Genomic DNA, 21018 nt, shown 5'->3' with positions numbered 1-21018 from the left:
CAGATGTGAATTGGCGGTGCCAGTAAATAGGTAAAAGATGGTTTGTTTTCCAGCTTTCCAAAGGACGAGGTTGCAGACAGGTTCTGTTGCAGAAGGTCTGATGAGGGCCTTGATGGATCGGAATACAGGAGAGCGCTAAAGGACATAGACACCAGATGCTGGGTACATTGCCTGATCTGCTAGACAACCTCCTGTCACTGTCAAGGATCATGGAGGAGTCTGGCTGTAACTTGGTAGAGGGCAACACGCAGAGCTTGCCCTCTCTGCAGCCTCTGCTCCATTTCCCTGCCATGCTGCAGGATTGGAGGCACTGCCACTTTATGTGGACAGGTCACCTATTCTTCTGCCATCTTTGTGAGGATGCAGCAACACTCGCTGCCAAATCCAGGAACTCACCACAACACCTCCAGAAACATTCCATAGTACTTCATAGCAATATTTGCAACAGCAGAATTAATTCTAAAGTACTTTACCTGCAAGTTGGGTGTCTGGCCCTTTAAATAACAATGGTGCAGAGCCTAGCTTGCAGCTCAATGCTTGTTCTTTGCATAGCAAAGTGCAGATTCCTTCAATGGACCAAATTAGGAAGTCCAGTGCCACGTCCTTCAGTAGGACTGCGTGATATCAGGGTAGCACCGATTCAGTCACATCTGGTGCACACAGGGCGACCCTTGCAGGCTTACTTCTCAAGCAGGCATGCTGTGTGGACCACAGTGGGGGGCAATTTTTCAGTTGAGAAGAAAGGAAGATACATCAAGGGCGGGGCAGTGGTTAGCACTGCAGCCTCACAGCTCCAGCGACCTGGGTTCAATTCAACTGTGTGGTGCAGCACACACCACTAGGAGACTTCAAAGTTTATGTAGCATTGCCTCCTGCCCGAAGTATTAACATTGGTTCAGTGGTAGCATGCTTGCGACTGAGACAGAAGATTGTGGGTTCAAGGCCCATTCCAGTGCATAAACCCCCTCATAAAAGCAAAATACTGTGGATGTGGGAAATCTGAAAAAAAAACAGGAAGTACTCAGCAGATCTGGTAGTATCTGTGGAGAAAGAAACAGTCATCAACGTTGCTTCCAATTTCCACCCTTCTCTCATCTTCACATGGTCCATCTCTGACTCTTCTCTGCCCCCATCTCTGGGGATAGGCTCCACTAATATTCATTATAAGCCACTGCTACCTTGATTATACTTCCTCACGTCTTGCCTCCTGTAAGGACTCCATTCCAGTTTTTCCATCTCTGTCGCATCTGTTCTGATGATGCATCCTTCCACAAAAGTGCTTCTGATTTTTAAAATTTATTTTATTTAGAGATACAGCACTGAAACAGGCCCTTCGGCCCACCGTCTGTGCCGACCATCAACCACCCATTTATACTAATCCTACATTCCTACCACATCCCCACCTGTCCCTATATTCCCCTAGCACCTACCTATACTAGGGGCAATTTATAATGGCCAATTTACCGATCAACCTGCAAGTCTTTGGCTGTGGGACGAAACCGGAGTACCCAGCGAAAACACACGCAGACACAAGGAGAACTTGCAAACTCCACACAGGCAGTACCCAGAATTGAACCCAGGTCGCTGGAGCTGTGAGGCTGCAGTGCTAACCACTGCCCCGCCCTTGATGTATCTTCCTTTCTTCTCAACTGAAAATTGCCCCCCACTGTGGTTCACAGGGCTGCTGACTGTGTCTGACCCATTTCCCACACTTCTGCCCTCACCCCTTTCCCTCCCTCACAGAACTGCGACAGGGTTTCCCATGTGCTCACTTTCCACTCCACCAGCCTCCAAAAGATCATCCTCTGCCATTTCCACCACCTCCAGCATGATACACCTCTCCAAATGGATCGTTCCCTCTGCGACACCCTGGTCCACTCCTCCATCACCCCTGACACCTAGACCCCTTCCCAGGGCACCTTCATATGCAATCACAGGAGATGTAATATCTGCCCCTTTACCTCATCTCTCCTCACCATGCAAGGCCCCAAACACTCCTTCCAGATGAAGCAGCAATGTATTTGTACTTCTTTCACTTTAGTATATTGTATTCGCTGCTCACAATGCAGTCTCCTCTACACTGGGGAGACCAAATGCAGATTGGATGGCGGCTTTGTGGAAGCATTACCCCGAGCTTCTGGTTGTTTGCCATTTTAATTCACCGTCCCTGCTCTGATGCCCACATTTCTGTCCTTGGCCTGCTGCAGTGTTCCAGTGAACCTCAACACAAACTTGAGAGACAGCACCTCATTTTCTGATTAGGCACTCTACAGTCCTCTGGACTCAACATTGAGTTCAACAATTTCACAGCATGACTGCTTCTTTTTATTTTATTTTTTAACGATATGCCAAATGAGAAATATTGGTTGGAAATTTACATTAAACTTTTAATTGAAACAAAATCCTACAATAACTGTTTAAAAAATTGGCAGCCATGATGGCCACCGCAATTTACATCTGAAACACCTTTGTACATTCAAAGGCCCAACTGCAGACAGAAGTCTGAGAAGCCCTGGACCCAGAACAATGGCTTGCTCTAAGTAATTGGTTTACTTCATTTGCATGACAGTCAATGCCATCCTGACACATTGACTTTGAAAGAGCAAACACCTCCAAGTGTAAATATTGGCATCCTGGAATCTGTGGAGCCAATTCTGAACCTTGTATCTCATTAAAAACAAAGGGGATTGAACCATTTGACCGTCTGTCCATCTCTGAAAAAAATCAGGAGTTTTGTTACACTTAGAGAACGCAAGCAGTAACTGAGCATGCAGCAGCAGAGACGACGTGTGCTTTCCTTTCTCTCTCCAAAAAACATCAAGTTTGAAAACCATCTGCGACTGTGGATCCTCCAAGTCTACAAACTGCTGCAGCCAGTGACCAGGGGAATAGAGCCAATTACAATTCCGCCTTCAAGAAAACCCTGAGCAAAGCAGGCCAACCACAAAGACCAGCGAGGACTTCATGAATACATGTTCAGCCAAGGACTAACAGATCATCCACTTCACAGTCTGTGTATTTAAGTTCCATTTATTCTGGACTTTAATCCAACCACCAAATCTATTTTTCCCTCTGTAATCTATTTGTGTGTGTGTGATTCTCGTGTGAATGTGTGCGTGTATGTGTAACGTATTTTTTCATATTTTTAAATCAATGGTTAGAGTGTTAAGTACAACAAACTTACCTCTTTCTTGTTTAAACTCAAGAAAACCTGTTTGATTACTCTGATCATGAAAGAAGCAGAGGTAAAAAGGTAAAACACCCACAGAGTTGGTTAGCAGAGTCACTGTTTAAAAGAAATAAAGCCTGTTGTGGTCAAATAAGAGCAAGAACAAGAGGGGAGCCTGAGACCCCTTCCTCTCCTGGTCATAACACTGTCTTAAACTTGTTTTTCATGTTTTTGCTTTTGGACAGAGCTGTTCATTATTCTGCCATTTACACTCCCTCTGGATGAATGCTTTGTCTTTTATTACAACATCTTTGTCATTTAATCTTTCCTGCCCTCGGCCCTACCACACACCTTCCCTTTTGTTCTTCTACTCCCTCCCCCTCCCGTCCCTTTCACTTGCTCAAAGCCTATTACATTTCTAAACTTTGCTAATTCTGATGAAAGGTCACAGACCTGAAACATTAACTGTTTCCCTTTCCACAGATGCTGCCAGGCCTGTTGAGTATTTCCAGCACTTTGTTCTTATTTTATGAACCCCATAATCCTGACTGATACTTTAGTCCAGTACTGAGGGAGTACTGTGCTTTGATGAGATGTTAAACAAAAGTCCACCTGCGCTCTCAGGTTGACATAAAACATCGCTTGTCATTATTCAAAGACAAGCATGGGATTAATCTGGTGTCCTGATGAACATTTAACTCTCAACCAACATCATTAATTGCGGTTTGTGGGAGTTTGCGGTGTGCAAATTGACTGCTGCGTTTCTCTACATCATAACAGTGACTATGCTTGAAAGCAAACTTAATTGGCCACAGATTGATTTCAGATATCCTGAAGTCATGAAAGACATATCATAGATGTAGCTTCTTTATTTCTTACTATACTAAATGGTACGAGATTATTCTCACCCATAGTGGGTTACTGTGACTCCTCCACATATGAAAAAGGCTAATGACTCACAAACACTGTATGATTAAAACAATTCATTGGTATTCTCTGTTGGGCTACAACAAGCAGCGTGAGCTAATATTTTTACATGCCACATCATCCTATTGTGCCCTGCTTCTGACCCTGAAGAGTTACCTCATATTTAGGATGCTCACACCCATTAATTATTTTCATGTCCCTAGCATAAACAGTGTCATGCTTCGCACTTAAGCGAATGATGTACATGACTACTGGATATCTATTCATGTTTTATTTACATTTTCAATTGCATGGTCCATCTAAAGTTTTAGATTTCTCAACAGCAGAGATCCAGACAGGTGCACATCGACACGTTTCATGAATTTTAATCTTGGAATCAGAACATGGTAGATGAATTCTAGTTAGCTGTCTACAACTCACTGTTGTCACAATTACACATTACACTTAAAGTATCTTTATTAATGTCTGATTTGCTAGGGTAGTTTAACGACACAGTAAAACTATTCTATGACACACAGCTCTTCTCTCAATGAGTGACTGCAGTGCTTTTCTCAGGGGCAGGCTGTTCTAGGTAAGTTCATTGTCATTGGTGAATTGTTAAAGGGCAGAGTAGACTTTTTAAGCCCCAAAACTCCTCAGTCCTCAATGTAATAGTGTGCATGCGATGGAGTGGAAATTGCACCTGCCGAAATTAAAGGAGGCTGACCTAGAATCAACTGATTTCCAGAATGCTGGTGAGACTAGGACATGAGTCTCGCTAGTAGAAGGCCACATACAGAGATGGGGTGAGAAAATTCGGGAAGCAGATGGAGAAAAGGCAAAAATTTGTAATTGCAAGGAATACAGGGAGCTAAAGGGTTGAGCAAAAGAGTGTGAAATGGCTCCAGGAACAGGAGGGAAAAGTGGAGCATCTCATTTCTCGGAGGCTGATGAACCATCACATGGATCAACATGACCATGTGGAAAGAATTGGTTTTGGTGGCGGCTGTGAGTGAAACTTCCATAACTCAAAGCACAAATTAGTAAAAATGTTTAACGATTTCACAATGCCAGAAAATGTATTACTGTTGTCAAATGAATAACAGGGCAGGTAACTGAATCACAGAGAAGCAAATGGATATCACCATGAATAAATGCCCTTTGAGGTATCAAATGGCAGCTGTTATGGCCACGTGGTGTGATGTGAGTGGTTCCCACAATTCAACTCCCCACCTGACTGCAGCAAGTGTGTTTTGTTATTAGGGTTTAACCCCTTGGTGTCATATTTTTCAAATAAGCAGACAGTGACAGGTTTTCTTGTAGGTTTAAAAATAGAAAATCAATCGTTTATTGATCAATACTGTTATGACCGAGGTGGGAGGAGTGCACTGTTTATTCTAGCTCCACTTCTCCCCAGGCCACAACATATATTTAAATTTTTTCCCATTGATAGGTTAATCATAGACTCTATTTTTAATCCCAGAATAATACACACCAACGAAGTTTCTTTAATAAACAACAAAATTATCAGTTTATTATAAAACAAGTCTTAACCAGTAATGAAGCAAAGCGATAACACACAGATCAAAATATAAAAGTTCCATTTTTACCTTAGCCCCTTACATACACAAACATTGGTTAACCGAAAAAATAAAGAGATGTACTTTTTAGTGCTCCAGTACAAAAAAAACATAAAAAGAACACATTGGCCAAAATACTTGCTAATTCTTGAAGAAAAAGAGAAGATATGGAAAGATGTCAGAAGTCCTTTTTGGTTTGGCGTCCCAAATATGTATAGATGGCTGTCACTGGGATCTTCCTAGAACAGTTCTTGTCAGGTGACGTTGAAGATCAGTTTAGGCCAGCTTTCCAGGAAACAACACAGCAACAGAGGTTTTAGGCAGTTTCTTACACTCACTTCTCAGCTTCTCAAGAGATGGAAAAATGGCAGGCATTTTCAAAGAGCTGGAACAGACTGAGCTGGGCATTGTTCCCTTGGCAAGTTTCCTCCAACTGTCTTTTTCAAACCAATGTCCATATCCCAATTCACTGTCCAAAGTGAAACCATAAACAATGTCAGGAGTCGGGTCTCCTGACCCTTATAAACCTTGACCTGCCACCTCTCTGCAGACATCTTTCCCTAAGTCAAAACCCTGCAGGTTAATTCTTTGAAGACAGATGTCTTCCAGTAACTAGTTACAGTCCAGACCTCTCAGTGACCCTTCTAAAAAAAAATCCATGGAATCCCTTTCAGTTTTAAACCACAAATCTTCAAAATTTAACAAAAAATGGATGCACTCATAATACACCTTATCCAAAATTGTCGCAACCGCATCCACTCGTGCATTCACTCGCAAGCGCATGCGCGCGCACACACATACACGCACACAAGAGACAGATAGAGAGGGAAAAAGGGGAAAGTGATTTTTACTGGGCGGAGGTCACGATAAACCTGTTGAAGTCTCTTGGAAATCAAGTTCTCGTTGGGTGCAAGCCTGAGACGATTGTAAATTTTTCTCTTGATTCAAAGTTCAATTGAAGACAATGGATCACTTCCAGTTCACTGCTGTCCAGTGTAAATGTAAGATTCTACAGCAGGGATGTGACTTCTGGCTTGCTGGAAACAAGCAGCTGGATGTTGCTTCTCTTCTCTTTCTTTCTCTCTAGAGTCTCTATCTCTAGGGTGTCTTTTTTAAGATAAAGTTATGTTGCTCCTGGTAGGAGATGCGCTGGTCTCTTCTCATGGTGCTCACACAATGGCCCAGGATGTGGCTACTTCACACATACTTTGTTTCAGAAGAAGGCATTCAATTCTGAAATGTTTTAGGATGGGTGCAATTGACACCTCTTAACTTTGAAGATTTTTTGTTTGTCCCAGTCAGACAGTTTGAATCCACAAAGGTCAGTCCCTTTTCTCTTCAGTGGCCATTTTGGACCATTATTCACTTTTTAAAATAAAGATTCATTTAAACAAAGTCAATTTTTTTTTATAACTCTTCAGATTTAGTCCATAATTTGTATCATCACACTTCTTGTGTGTGTGACATAGCATGCTCCTTGTCCCAGAAGCAGAGTCACTTGGCAGCGCGCATGTCACTTATCTCACATTTTGTAATGTGTGCTAGGATCTTGCTCCCTTCCACATATCAATACTATTATCCATTCTCCAAATCCTGAAAGATTGTGACTGCAGGTTTTGGAGACTGCAGCAGGCACTTAATATATTCTTCCTGCAGGATAGGACAACACACAATATATTCTTCCTGCAGGAGAGGACAACACACAATGCCAGGGAACACCAGACCACTGGCACAAATGCCCGAAGAGGAAGCTATGGCAATTATTGGCTTCAATACCAGCCCAGCCGTTGGGGGTGGAGATTTGGAAACTACTCTGCTTTCAGTGGACTTATGAGAATGTAAATATGTTCATATTAAAATTTCTGCATTCTTCAATCTGTCCACCAGCTATCACTTTCCACTTTCCTTGACCAAGCAGCTGATTGAGAATAGAATGCTGCTCAAGCAATTCAAAGTACTATTTTATTCTTCCAGAACCTGAATGCCAGAAGTCAGATGAAAAGGATGTTGAAGAGCAAGACAATGCAGGTTCACTATCATTGGAAACATGAGACACCACTTATTCATTCTTGTTCAGCTTCTTCCTTGCACTTGGCAGCCCAGAGATACCCACTTGAGGTGGTACAGATGAGGAGTTGACATATGGTGGGACACAGAGCACAGGAAGATGCCAACATGGAAGTGGAGCCTGATGTAGTTGTGTGGAGATCATCCCTGGATGCAGATCCTGGATGCAGATAAAGGACCCTGGCGTTGGTTGTCCTGCCCTTGCAGAGCTGCCGGCTAATCAGAGGTGTTGCTGGAGCCAGGCGTCAGGTAGGTCAGGGCAGGAGGGGTCTCGGGGGGTGAAGATCATGGTGGTGGGGGTGGGGGGGGTGGTGGTTGGGAGGGACGTTGATAGCAAGGGCAAGGTGGTGGCCCTCAGTGGGTTCCCCCCTCTTCCCAATGCTGGGTCCCTCATTCAGGCACTAAGTGCCTTTTAACGAGTATGGTTAATTGCAGCTGTGGTGGGAAGAGGCCCTTAATTGGGTATTAATTGCCCAGTTACGGGCTTCAATTGGCAGTGGGGCAGGAAGGCCGTTCACAGGCCTTCTCACCTCAGACTAAATTTTGAGGGAGGTGGGATGGTGGAGGGAAACCCCCACCACCACCATCCCACCCAATTTATGCTCTCCCCACCTCCAAGTCCACTGCAGGGGAGAGCATAGAATTCCCCTGAAGTTTCATGAGCCGGGATCCCTGCCTCCAGTTAGAGGGCTGGCAGCTCAGTGGTGGCCAATGCTGGCTCTGCGCTCGCCTTGGACCTAGGTCCCATGCTGGAACCCTGGATCTCAGGTAAGTGAGGCCAGGTTGCCAGGGCCAGTCCGGAAGGCCCCAGTCAGTGGGTTGTGGAGGGTGGTAGTGCAGTCCAGGGGGAGGGGTGTCTTGGTGGGGTGGGGGTAAAGTGGTGACTGTGGATCCTCCATAGGCCACAGATTGCCCATGGAGGAGGGACCCTGCCTCCAAGTCTGCAGAGGGTGCGCTTCATGTTATAAGATGCCCTCCCTGTGTGACGGAGGCACCCCGCTGCTGGTAAGTTCCCGGCAACCATGGGAAGAACCCTTAATTGGCCATTAATAGGTCACTTACACCCCTCAATTGGCCTCTGCGTGTGAAGACTGTCTATCCTGCCCACGGGAAAATTACTTGGTGACGGGGCGACAATGGGCCCTCTGCTCCCCCTGCCACTCGTCGCTCCTCCCTGCCTCCCACCTCTGCCTTGGGGTAGCCCATAAAATCCATCCCTTGGAGGTCACTCTTGACCATCAGCTAAACTGGACCAATAATATTAACTCCGTGGCTTCACAAGCAGAACAGAGGCTAGTTACTCAGTGATTTGCAGTTTACCTCCTGAACACAACCTACAAAGCTCAGTCAGACACGTAATGGGATTTTCTCTAGTCAGCAGTGGAGCAACTACAACACTCAGAAAGCTTGACATCCAGGTCTGAGGAATTTGCTTGATTGGCAAAAGTTACCAGGCCCACTACTCAATCCTCCAACAGAGGTGCACTGTGAGCTGCAGTACATCTGATCTGCAGCACTGCAGCAACTCACCTAGGTTACTTTGACATCACCTCTTTTCACTGCAACTTCCACCACTGAGAAAAGGAAGAGCAGCATTATTTTGAGAACACCATCGCCTCCAAGTTAAAACAGCAAGAAACATGTAGTTGGCGTGCTACCTGCATTACAATCAATGGGCGCGGGTTAATCACACATCATGATCCTGATTTCAAGGGCTATTGAATTTAGCCCCACAATTTTGTTTACCAGAACTGCTGAGTTGCTGGCTGTGTCCCACAATCAGTGCCCTTACTTTGTCTAGTTGGTGTTCAGCACATTTTGAGATGTTTGCTTAGATATTTCCAAAAGCTATCAGGATTCTGCAACCTGTTAGTTCCTAATCTCTCACTGGCACTGCGTCAGGCCATCTAAGCAAGCAGGCTGTTTATCTCAATCATATTAAAGTAGACTTACACAATAGCAAATATTAAATCAATAATCAACTTCCAAGGGTTCACCATAACAGATTAACAGATAGGCTAACAAGAACGGAAGTAAATTGGTTTTTTTAAGTCAATTTTTAAATCACTATTTTATGATTAGTGAGAGGGACCAGGAACAGAAATATCAAAAATGATACATTTCTAGCAAGGCTTGTAAAATCTGCTATATTATGGCTACTTTCTTGGCAAAAAATGTGGTAGAAATATTACAACCACACACTTATGTCCAAGGACAAGGGAGTGATTTACACAGAATGAATAAAACATTGTGAAAACAGGTTATTCACTTAACAGGAACTGAGTTTACGTAAAGCCTAATCTCTGAGGATTAGATAATAGAATGCTTTATGGACAGTGCTGATTATTCATTTTTATGTGATCCAAAAGGCTTCTTACTGACTGTGAGCAACTGCTTGTTAGTTCTAGGAGGTTAAATCAACAGCAAGTTAATCGGTGCCACAGTAAAATCATTGGAGATGTCCTGCCATGAGTGAGGTTATTTTGTTTCCTTTGGGTTTAGACACTTAAGACACACTCGTCATTGAAAAACAAAGTTCTACATGCCTAAATATCTATCAATACTGGAAATCAGACAAAAACAGAAAATGCTAGAAACAAACAGCAGGTTCAACAACATCTGTAGAGAATAAATGCCAATTAACATTTCAAATCTAACCCTTTGTCAGAAATAAAAGTAGAGTGCTTCTGCATGATGGAAACTGTTATGACCGAGGCTGGAGGAGTGCATTGTTTTTCGAGCTCCACTTCTCCACAAGTCACAACATATATTTAAATTTTTTCCCTAGGTCAATCATGGACTCTATTTCTATCCCAGAATAAAATACACCAAGCAAGTTTCTTTAATAAACACCAAAATTATCATTTTCTTTTTTAAAGAACAAGTCTTGACCAGTAACAATGCAAAGCATAAACACACAGATTGAAATGTAAAAGTTCCCATTTTACCTTAGCTCCTCAAACCCACAGACACACACACTGGTTAACCAAAACAAAAAGATTTACTCTTTAGAGCTCTATTATAAAAAAAACAGACAAAAAGAATACTTTAGCCAAATACTTGCTAATTCTTGAAGAAAAAAGGCAAGATATGGAAAGATGTCAGATGTCCTTTGTTTTGGTTTGGCATCCCAAATATGTATAGATGGCTGCCACTGGGATCTTCCTAGAACAGTTCTTGTCTGGCGACATTGAAAATCAGTTTGGACAGACTTTCCAGGAACAATGCAGCAACAGGGGTTTCAAGCAGGCTTTTCAAAGAGCTGGAACAGGCTGAGTTGGGTTTTTTTCCTGGCAGGTTGATTCTTTAACTCCTTTTCAGAACATTGTTCATATCCCAACTACCTGATCAAAGTGAAACCAAAAACATCTCAAGAGTCAAGACTCCTGACCCCTATAAATCTTGACCGACGTCTCTGTAAACATCTTCTCCAGGTCAAAGAGGGCCCCTGCTTCGTATATGGCTGAAAACAGGTGCCTTCCAGTAACTGTTGTTTACAAGCTCAGTCCAAAAGACCTTTGGCTGACCTCTTAAAAAAAAAATTCCAGCATCTATTGAATCTTTTTTCAGTTTTAAAACACAAATCCTTATAATTTAACAAAAAAATTAATCACTCATAACAAAACACAGACATATGGACCCAGATCAGTGCCTTCACTGGGCCAGAAAATGACGCAAATCACAAAACCCAGATGTATTTCCACTGCTGCTTGTCCTGCAGAAGCCAAGTGGTCTATATTGGGAGAACGTCCTGTCTGATGTGACGGTGCTTCATCACGTTAAACACACCTAAAATGCCTGCCACTGATCAGAGGATTCTCTGATAACAATGGGTCTGTGTTCCATCAATTTTCTTCTCTTCTGAAGGTGGTGACTTATCATGGGATACAGTTCCATGGATAGCAGTCACTCTGCAGCACTTGTAGTACAAGGGTCTGAAAGGCTTAATGGTTGAGACAGCGAGAGTAACCCCTCCCACTGTAGTGATGATGTAATAGTCACATAGGTATTAGGCTTGGAAGAAGCTAGAAGCATTATGAGACGTGTTAGCTGGACATGCTTAATGGAAGTGTAAATAGTTCTGTATATAAAATAAACAAGTTACTATTTAGCTATACAAGACTTAGACATTTGTAAACTTGCTTGAATTACACTAACAATAATATACAACAGCACTGATCAAGGTAGCCATTTTACACTTGAACGTCAGCAGACAGTTCAATGACACAGTTTGAACTGATCTTGCTCTCGTTCATTGCACTCTCATTTTTGCATCAGGGCCACTGCATATGATTAGGAATGGCTCGGACACCAGCTGAGATTAGCTCACTCAACACAAGCCAAGCACCTTGTCAGAATGCATTTCGCCACCACTGAGTACAGTTCTGGCCAGAGACACAAGGAAGATGAGCCCTGAATGTGGGGCATGGAAAAGTCATGAATTTTATCGCTAGCTTCAGAGGACTGACCTATGAAAAAGTCTGGCAAAACTTGGGCTTTTACAGGCTTGAAAGGAAGCAATGGAGAGGTGACTTTGAAAGAGATTTGCAAAATAATAAAAATTATAGAAAGGCGGTTTCAAAGATTACTTCAAACTAAACTGTGACAGTCGGACAAGGAGTCACACATTCAGTAAAACATTTAGGAGTGAGGCTGCAAAATTCTTCTTCACACACGGAACAACTAAAATATGGAATTGGTTCTGGGTGGGGCAGTGGAGGTGAAAACCTTGCAATTATTTAATCACTGGATGCAGTAATAAACTTCTCATTTGCATTTATCTCATGAAGGTCCTCATCAGTATGGTTTAATTTCAAGCTCTCTTCACCAAATTAGCCTTAGAGGGAAGCCAGAAAACTATTACAACTGAAAGAAGGTTCTAGACTCTGGATTCAGTACTGCATGGACCATTTTAACTGCAGTCTCCAATGAAGTAAATAATTGTAAATTTGCAGATTTCTTTGAAGATGACGACTTTCTGGTCAAACAGTGCCAGAAAATAGCTATGATGGGAACAAAAAGGAGCAAAAATGGATGCTAGAAAAGGATGGCATTTCAGATAGAATCACAATTCAATGACGACCATTAATTAACTAATTTTTATTTATAAATCATGTACATTTTTACATTATTTTGCAGCAATGCTTTTTTCATTGAACACAGTGCACAATTTGTGCAGTTAGAAAAACTGACTAATACAATTCACAATATATTGTAAAAGATAAGTAACCAGGCAGGATCCATTGAATTTCTGCTTTCTATTGGTGACTGGGCCAATCTTTTTGGACTATCTGTAATGGACTATATTTTGCAATTACTGTCCTCTCATACATCTTGAAAGGGCACAATATAAAATCTATTTCTAACTTTTTAAATTGAGAAAATGAGGGCCAAGGCCAACAGTTCAGGACACAACCATGGTTGAAAATGGAAGAGAGAAGCCAAGATCCATCAGGAGCTATTGATTAGGTTTTTACGAATCAGAGAACTGCAGGAGGAAGGGAAGTATGAAGGATGTAAAGAATTCCGAGTGAACCAAAGGTGACATGAGGAAAACTTTTCTTTTGCAGCGAGTGGTTAAGATCTGGAATGCACTGCCTGAGTGTGTGGTGGAGGCAGGTTCAATCATGTCTTTCAAAAGGGAATTGGTTCAGCACCTGAAGAGAAAAAAAAAACAGCAGAGCTACAGGGAAAGGGAGGGAGAGTGGGACTAGCTGAGTTGCTGTTGCAGAGAGCTGGCACAGGCATGATGGGCTGAATGGCTTTCTTCTGTGTGGTAACCATTCTATTATGAATGAGAAGATAGGAGATGGTTTGATGAGTCTCAATACAGTGAAGATGCAAGGAGGAAGAACATTTGGAACTTAGAAGGAACGAGAGAAGTAAGTTCAGAGGAACAGTGGCTATAGTAATATCAGTAAAATAGAGAAAACAGAGAACAATGTTGAATAACAAGGACAGAATAGCAAAAGGAAAGGGTGGGGCCATGACCGATTTGTAAATATGGGTGCAAACCAGCGAACATAGTGTTTCCATAAGCTAACAATTACCTAGTTACAACATGCAAACTATATCATATGACCATATAAAATTACCACAGAACTCTTTTTAAAATATAAATCAAAATGAGCACGACAATAATCGTTTATTTAAATAACTGCATAGGAATGTTTTTTTAATTGTTAAATATAAAGAATTCCCATAGCAACACCACTTACAGAATAAGTACAGAGCAATTACAATGTGACATTCATATTTATTCACCTACTCTTGTTAAAGCCTAACACACCTGATGATTAAAATAACATTCCAGCCACATTTACCAACATGTTTGGAATTCTCAAATATTTTAGAATCTATTTGTGGGATTAAATTAAATAGGTTTAGAAATATATTTCATAAACATACATATGTTTTTTTCTGTCTCCCTACTTCTCTTGAAATGCTGATGAATGATCATGCCCTTTTGGCATCTCATCCAGTTCTTCAACATCATAGACAGTGAAAGTCAGCAGACTATTTAACTGCAGAAGGTATTAGAACTCACATTCACAATTACACACATTTTCCAGCAGGATTTGCTGGAAAGCACTCAGAAGCAATATGGCTGATTTCGCCCTTCCCCCAACCTGGGGGAAACTAAGGAAAATTGTAGCTGCCCGACCTATCACTGCCATGGATGAGCTTAGCCAACTCAGCACAGATTGGAGACTATACATGGGGCTGTCTGAGTCTGTATAGCTCAGCAGCAGTTGGGTATTAACTTTATCTTACACACGTACATCCAGTATTGTTCCACAGAATGCTGGGTATCAATCTTTAAACAGATATATATATATATATATATATATATACCTGTAGGTTAGTGAAGTTTTTTGGCTGTTAGAAGGGTACTGACCTCTATTCCCTTGTTAATCATCACAATGGAGTAAAACTCATCATATCATATCTATTATAAACCCAAACAGAATCAACATTCAATTAAAGAACAAAACATAAATTACCATTGGACTATTTGCTCGATAAAACAATACAGGATGGTTTATTTACCATTCCTTCAAAAGAACTGATACCTGTGTTACAGTGATTCGGCTCCAGTGTTATGGAGGGTGGTACAATCAGAGAGTGTAATAGACAATCACCCAGTGAGAAATATTGGAAGTTAAATGAAATTATACTTTTACAATGAGCTCTTTGAAATGATACATCATCCAGCCAGTACAAATCTTCCATTACTGAAGCTCAAAGAATTTTAAAATCAACCTTAATTTTATAAAAAAAACAAGTTTTTCTTCATAAAAGTTCCTCAACTTATTAAAGTTAGCAATGAAATAATAGAATACGCATATGTTAAACATGACCCTTCCCAGTAAATAACCCTCACTAAGAGTTTCACTTTGTTTGGATGAAATGTAGCATTTCTGCAGGACATATATTCAGTTCACTAGCAGAGAGCAAAGCAGCTCTTCCTACATTGTGATACGAAAACACACAGCCACTACCATCCGAAGGAACATGCAGAACCAGGAAATGGTGAGAATTCCCAGTCCATATGCTGATTTTTTTGGTGAAACTAAGGCATGTGAGGGCAGAAAATGAGTTGAGGATGTGCTCTGCTGTATCCTCGTCCACTTTTCGGGCCCCAATTTATCTCAGGCTGGGACTGACAGGATATGTTATAATCAATGCAAATAAAGGAAGTACATCCTTCACAATATTTTCTGTCATTTGTACCACAGGTGAGGTGAGAATAACTGCCCTTGACATCAAAGGCAGCATTTGACCAAGTATGGCATCAAGGAGCCCTAGCAAAACTGAAGTCAATGGGAATCGGAGGGAAAACGCTCTGCTGGTTGGAGTCATACCTAGCGCAAAGGAAGATGGTTGTGATTAGAGTCATAGAGAGATACAGCACTGAAACAGGCCTTTCAGCCGAGCGAGTCTGTACCGACCAACAACCACACATTTATACTAATCCTACATTAATCCCATATTCCGTAATACATCCCCATCATTCTCCTACCACCTACCTACCTACACTAGGAGCAATTTACAATGGCCAATTTACCTATTAACCTGCAGGTCTTTGGCTGTGGGAGAAAACTGGAGCACCCGGTAGAAACCTACGCAGTCACAGGGAGAACTTGCAAACTCTGCACAGGCAGTACCCAGAACCAAACCCAGGTCGCTGGAGCTGTGAGGCTGCAGTGCTAACCATTGCACCACTGTGCTGCCCACAGTTGTTGGAGGTCAATCTCTGAGCTCCAGGACATCACTGCAGGAGTTCCTCAGGGTAGTGTCCTAGGCCCAACCATCTTCAGCTGCTTCATCAGTGATCTTCCTTAAATCATTAGGTCAGAAGTGGGGATGTTCGCTGATGATTGCACAATGTTCAGCACCATTCGCAACTCCTCAGATACTGAAGCAGTTCGTGTAGAAATGCAGCAAAACCTGGATAATATCCAGGCTTGGGCTGATAAGTGGCAAGTAACATTCACGCCACACGTGCCAGGCAGTGACCATCTCCAACAAGAATCTACCCATCTCCCCTTGTCATTCAATGGCATTACCATCGCTGAATCCCCCACTATCAACATCCTAGGGGCTACCGCTGACCAGAAACTGAACTGAAGTAGCCATATAAATACCGTGGTTACAAGAACAGGTCAGAGACTAGGAATCCTGCGGCAAATAACTTATCACCTGACTCCCCAAAGCCTGTCCGCCATCTACAAAGCACAAGTCAGGAGTGTGATGGAATACTCTCTGCTTGCCTGGATGGGTGCAGCTCCAACAACACTCAAGAAGCTCGACACCATCCAGGACAAAGCAGCCGCTTGATTGGCACCCCATCTACAAACATTCACTCCCTCCACCACTGATGCACAGTGCACCAAGGCTCCTTAGACAGCACCTTCCAAGCCCGCGACCTCTACCAACTAGAAGGACAAGGGCAGCAAATGTATGGGAACACCACCACCTGCAAGTTCCCCTCCAAGTCACACACCATCCTGACTTGGAACTATATCATCGCCCTTCACTGTCGCTGTGATCAAAGTCCAGGAACTCCCTTCCTAACAGCACTGTGGGTGTACCAACACCTCAAGGACTGCAGTGGTTCCAGAAGGCAGCTCACCACCACCTTCTCAAGGGCAATTAGGGATGGGCAATAAATGATGGCCTAGCCAGCGACACCCACATCCCATGAAAGAATTTTTAAAAATCATGCATAGTGTGAAGTTCATAGTAGTTGGTTGGTTGGACATAGTACAATGGAGGGTTACAATGCATGAGGATGTAATGTTTAGGACATCATAAATTGATACCACCAGCAATTTTATATATAAATTACCACAAAATGTTGTTATAACAGTTCAGTGATGGCAATGACCACTGCCATCTCTTACAACAATTAATCGCACACTCAACTAACTAGTGCAGTACAATTCTTCCCACACTGATGGGAACTCTAATCAGCTGATACAGTCTGAAGGAACAAGACCTGAAACAGGTAAGGGACATTAGTTTGGGGGGGGGGATTGGGGCATTTTCAGCAGGCAGCTGCACACTTCTTGCCCGAAAAAAAAACAGGCAACTATAGTATCATTGCATGATACAGCACAGGAGGCCATTTGACCCATCACACCTGCGCCAGCTCTTTGGTAGAGCTATCCAACTAGTTTTACTCCCCTGCTTTTCCCCATAGCCTTGTAATTTCTTTTCCCTTCAAATATTTATCCAATTACCTCTTGGAATTTACTATTGAATCTGCTTCTACCACCCTCTCAGGCAGTGCATTCCAGATCATCATAACTCACTGCGTAAAAAATTGTTTCCTCATGACGCCTCTAGTTCTTTTGCCAATCACCTTAAATCTGTGTCCTCTGGTTACCAAACCATCTGCCATTGGAAACAGTTTCTCCTTATTTACTCTATCAAGACCCTTCATGATTTTGAACACCTCTTTCAAATCTCCTCTTAATCTTAAAACAAAATTCTGCAGATGCTGGAAATCTGAAATAAAAACAGAGAATGCTAGAAATACTCAGCAGGCTAGGCAGCGTCTGTCGAGAGGGAAACAGAGCTAACGCTTCAGATCGATGACCTTTCGTCAGAACTGGAATGCCAGTGTATAAAGTATACGCGCATGTATCAAGAGTAACCACATCATTTAAAATGTCTCAATATATTGGCAAATATGCTGTTGCCTCTAAGGGTTATCAGATAGAAAGTGGTTATTAAGACATAGATGTAGCTGTTTCATTGAAAGTTCAACAATGAGCACAGCAATAAGTTATAGCTTTTCCCTAAGGCTTGATAAAGAGAGGCATAAAATACAAAAGCAAGGAAGTTATGGTGAACCTTGATAAAACACTGGTTTGGCCTCAACTGAAGTATTGTGTCCAATTCTGGGCACCACACTTTAGGAAGGATGTGAAGGCATTGAAGCGGGTGCAGAAAATATTTACGAGAATGGTTTCAGGGATGAGAGATTTCAGTTACATCGTTAGATTAGTGAAGCTGGTGCTGTTCCTATTATAGAAGAGAAAGTTGAGAGGAGATTCGATAGGGGTATTCAAAATCATGAGGGGTCTAGACATAGTAGATAGAGAGAAACAGTTACCATTGGTGAACGGTTGAGAACCAAAGGACACTGATTTAAGGTGATTGGCAAAACAACCAGAGATGATATGAGGAAAACGCAGCGAATGGTTAGGATCTGGAATGCACTACCTGAAGAAAATTCAATCATGGCTTTCAAAAGGTAACTGGACAATCATCTGAAAATATCTGCAGGGCTACTGGAAAAAGACAGGGGAGTGGGGCTAGCTGAGTAGTTCTCAGAAAGTCAGCATGGACAGGATGGGCCGAATCACCTCCTTCTGTGTTGCAACCATTCAAATGATTCTATGAAGAATCGCTAATGAAAAAGTTATCTAATAAGTGATGTGGATGGAAATTTTGGTGAAGAAACTGGTGTTTGTGATGGTTCTAGCGGTCACAGCTTTGAGCCCCTGCTCCGTGTATTGCTTGTTCAGCCACACTGATGTTTATTCATTCTCAATGGGCTACACTCGGTGGAATGTCTGACCAAAACAGATTGTTCCTCTTTGTGGGAGGAAGGAAATATGACACTGCTCCAAACTCAACCCATTAGCACGCTTCCTAAACACTGAAGGCAGTGACAAAGCAGAAGTGTGCAACTCAGTCTGAAGGAAGCGATAATGGAAGCCTTAAGAGGGACAAAAATAAAAACAGGGAAATTGTATAAATAAAGATAACATTGACAGTAACTACAATTCGTTGGAAAGTTGTACGTTTGGGCCATTTTCCTGAATCTCGGCCTTAAATACAATTCCATATGGTTATTCTGAAGAATTAGATTGTCAATTTAACATTTGAGTCTTTAATCAGGAAATGACACATATTATCAAAGAAAAGCTAAGCTATGGCGCTTTATTGAAGCTGGGTAGTGATCAGCTGATTTGGTTCAACCAGCATGAAATGGAATGATGGAGGCCAAACCAGCACCATTGTGAAGGAGAAGGGAAAATGGAGTACAGCAGATACTCTGTATAGTTTTGGGCCAGATGTAGTTTGGTGGTGATAGGGGACCATCGCCACTTTGCCGTATTTAACTGGAGGTGCTAGGAAACGCAGAAGTCAGTTTAAGTGTTTTAATACCACCCCATCTGAGGCTGGCCTACTCACTACATAGCAGAGATCAAAACCTGGCCTTACCTGGGTTACATGTCTCAGTGATAACTGAATCCATTTATGCAAGCTATATTTATTAGCGGATGATGTGACAGGCAAAGTACTAAGGAGGCATTCTCAGCTTATACTCAACAAATGTGTTTGCAAGATGCAACACTGTGAGTATGCTGTTCTTTAGGTCATTAAAATCCAGGTGTGATGAAGGACATTGCACTGGATTAGTTAATGGTTTCTTCTATTTTCAATTAAAAGCAGGAAGGCGAAGGGTTGTCATCACTTAGACCCTTGAGGTACAGATCCCAAATAAACAACCTTGCTTAGAAGGTTAAACTTTAAATCCAATCCCTCAGCAGTGCAAAGTGTAGGACAGGATTCAAGCTACAATCTTTTACATCACTGAGTTTCTGATCTCAGGCATGTTACGATTGGAAGGTACCAAGTGGACTGGGAAGAGGGGAAACACAGCAAAACAGTTATCACCAGGGTGTGCTCATCCACATTCCCCCATTGGTCAATTCAGACCAACATTGGCTGAGAGCCGGGTTATACCCCTTTCCCCAGATGGCCAGGTAAAAAAGAAGAAAATAGGTAAAAAAAAAAGAGCGGATTTAAACCAACACAATAAAAATTTTCCTGTTTGATATGCTCCATCATTCACAGCTTAGCCATCCCATCACTTTCTCTTTAAACTAGGGCTGTGCCTTTTCTTTTTATTATTTTGCTTTGTCTAATGCAGCCAAGGTATTACATAAAGTCCTACAGGCAATCCAGACAATAGCACGATGAGGGCCTGGGTGGATGAAATTTGACAGCCAGAGTCTGGAAATGCCAGTCTCCTCCTGTGGTAATGTTGCAGACAATTGTTGCTCCTATAGCTGTTTATGCTGCTCCTCCGCAGCATGTCGCTTCCGCCTGGACTGGAGCCCATCAAAACTAAGTGACTTTTTCAGTCTTCTGTACTCCACATCGCTGAGGGACACAGAGCAGCGAGATGGGTTCTGTCGCCTGTACTTGATGCTCTCGATGATGGTGTCTTTAATCAGCTGTTCAGAAAAAGAGAGAAAAAGTTCAGGCTGTTAAAACCCTTGGCAGAGAGGGCACAACTGATTGGATATTGAAATGCAACAGATCCAATCAGGCAGTCAGTTCTTTGATTGAACAATAAGAGGGCACATGTCCCATCACAAGGTGAAAGCGCGAAGGGTGCAGGAGAATATTGTTTCACTACAGCCTGATTGTGCAAACTCAATGGGGCTGTATTTTAAGGAGCCCTTGATGTTGGGAGCCTTGGTGGAAGGGGGGCAGGCCTGAAGATGGCCCAGGTTGATGCCCGCCACAGACCTCGACGCTGGCAGGGCCTGGCCTGATCCTCCTGGCGGCAGCGGGGCACCGAGGGGCAGCACCCTCCCACCGCTCGGCGACAGGAGCACAATCACCATATGGAAATAAATTAAATTAATATATTTGCATGAACTTATCATTAATCTTGAAGTCCCACTATGATCTTCGGCCCAGCGGCCGGCACTCCCGCACCTTCGGATCCTCGTCCAGGGAAACGAGGCGCAACACTGGAGGGGA

General features: G+C 42.6%; 1 protein-coding gene across 1 annotated transcript in view; it reads right to left on the bottom strand.

The window, feature by feature from the left end:
• Positions 1-12810: 12810 nt before the first annotated feature.
• LOC137372919 (cytosolic phospholipase A2-like) overlaps positions 12811-21018 on the bottom strand; it is a 170760-nt gene continuing 162552 nt past the window's right edge. The window contains exon 18 of the mRNA XM_068037390.1: positions 12811-20483. Coding sequence (XP_067893491.1) covers positions 20310-20483 — 174 coding nt within the window. The 3' untranslated portion in view covers positions 12811-20309. The remainder of the gene's footprint in view (positions 20484-21018) is intronic.

The sequence above is a fragment of the Heterodontus francisci genome, chromosome 8, assembly GCF_036365525.1.
Source record: "Heterodontus francisci isolate sHetFra1 chromosome 8, sHetFra1.hap1, whole genome shotgun sequence".
Classification (NCBI taxonomy): Eukaryota; Metazoa; Chordata; class Chondrichthyes; order Heterodontiformes; family Heterodontidae; genus Heterodontus; species Heterodontus francisci.
Note: the sequence above shows the minus strand (reverse complement) of the source record. Positions and strands in the feature narration are given on the sequence as shown.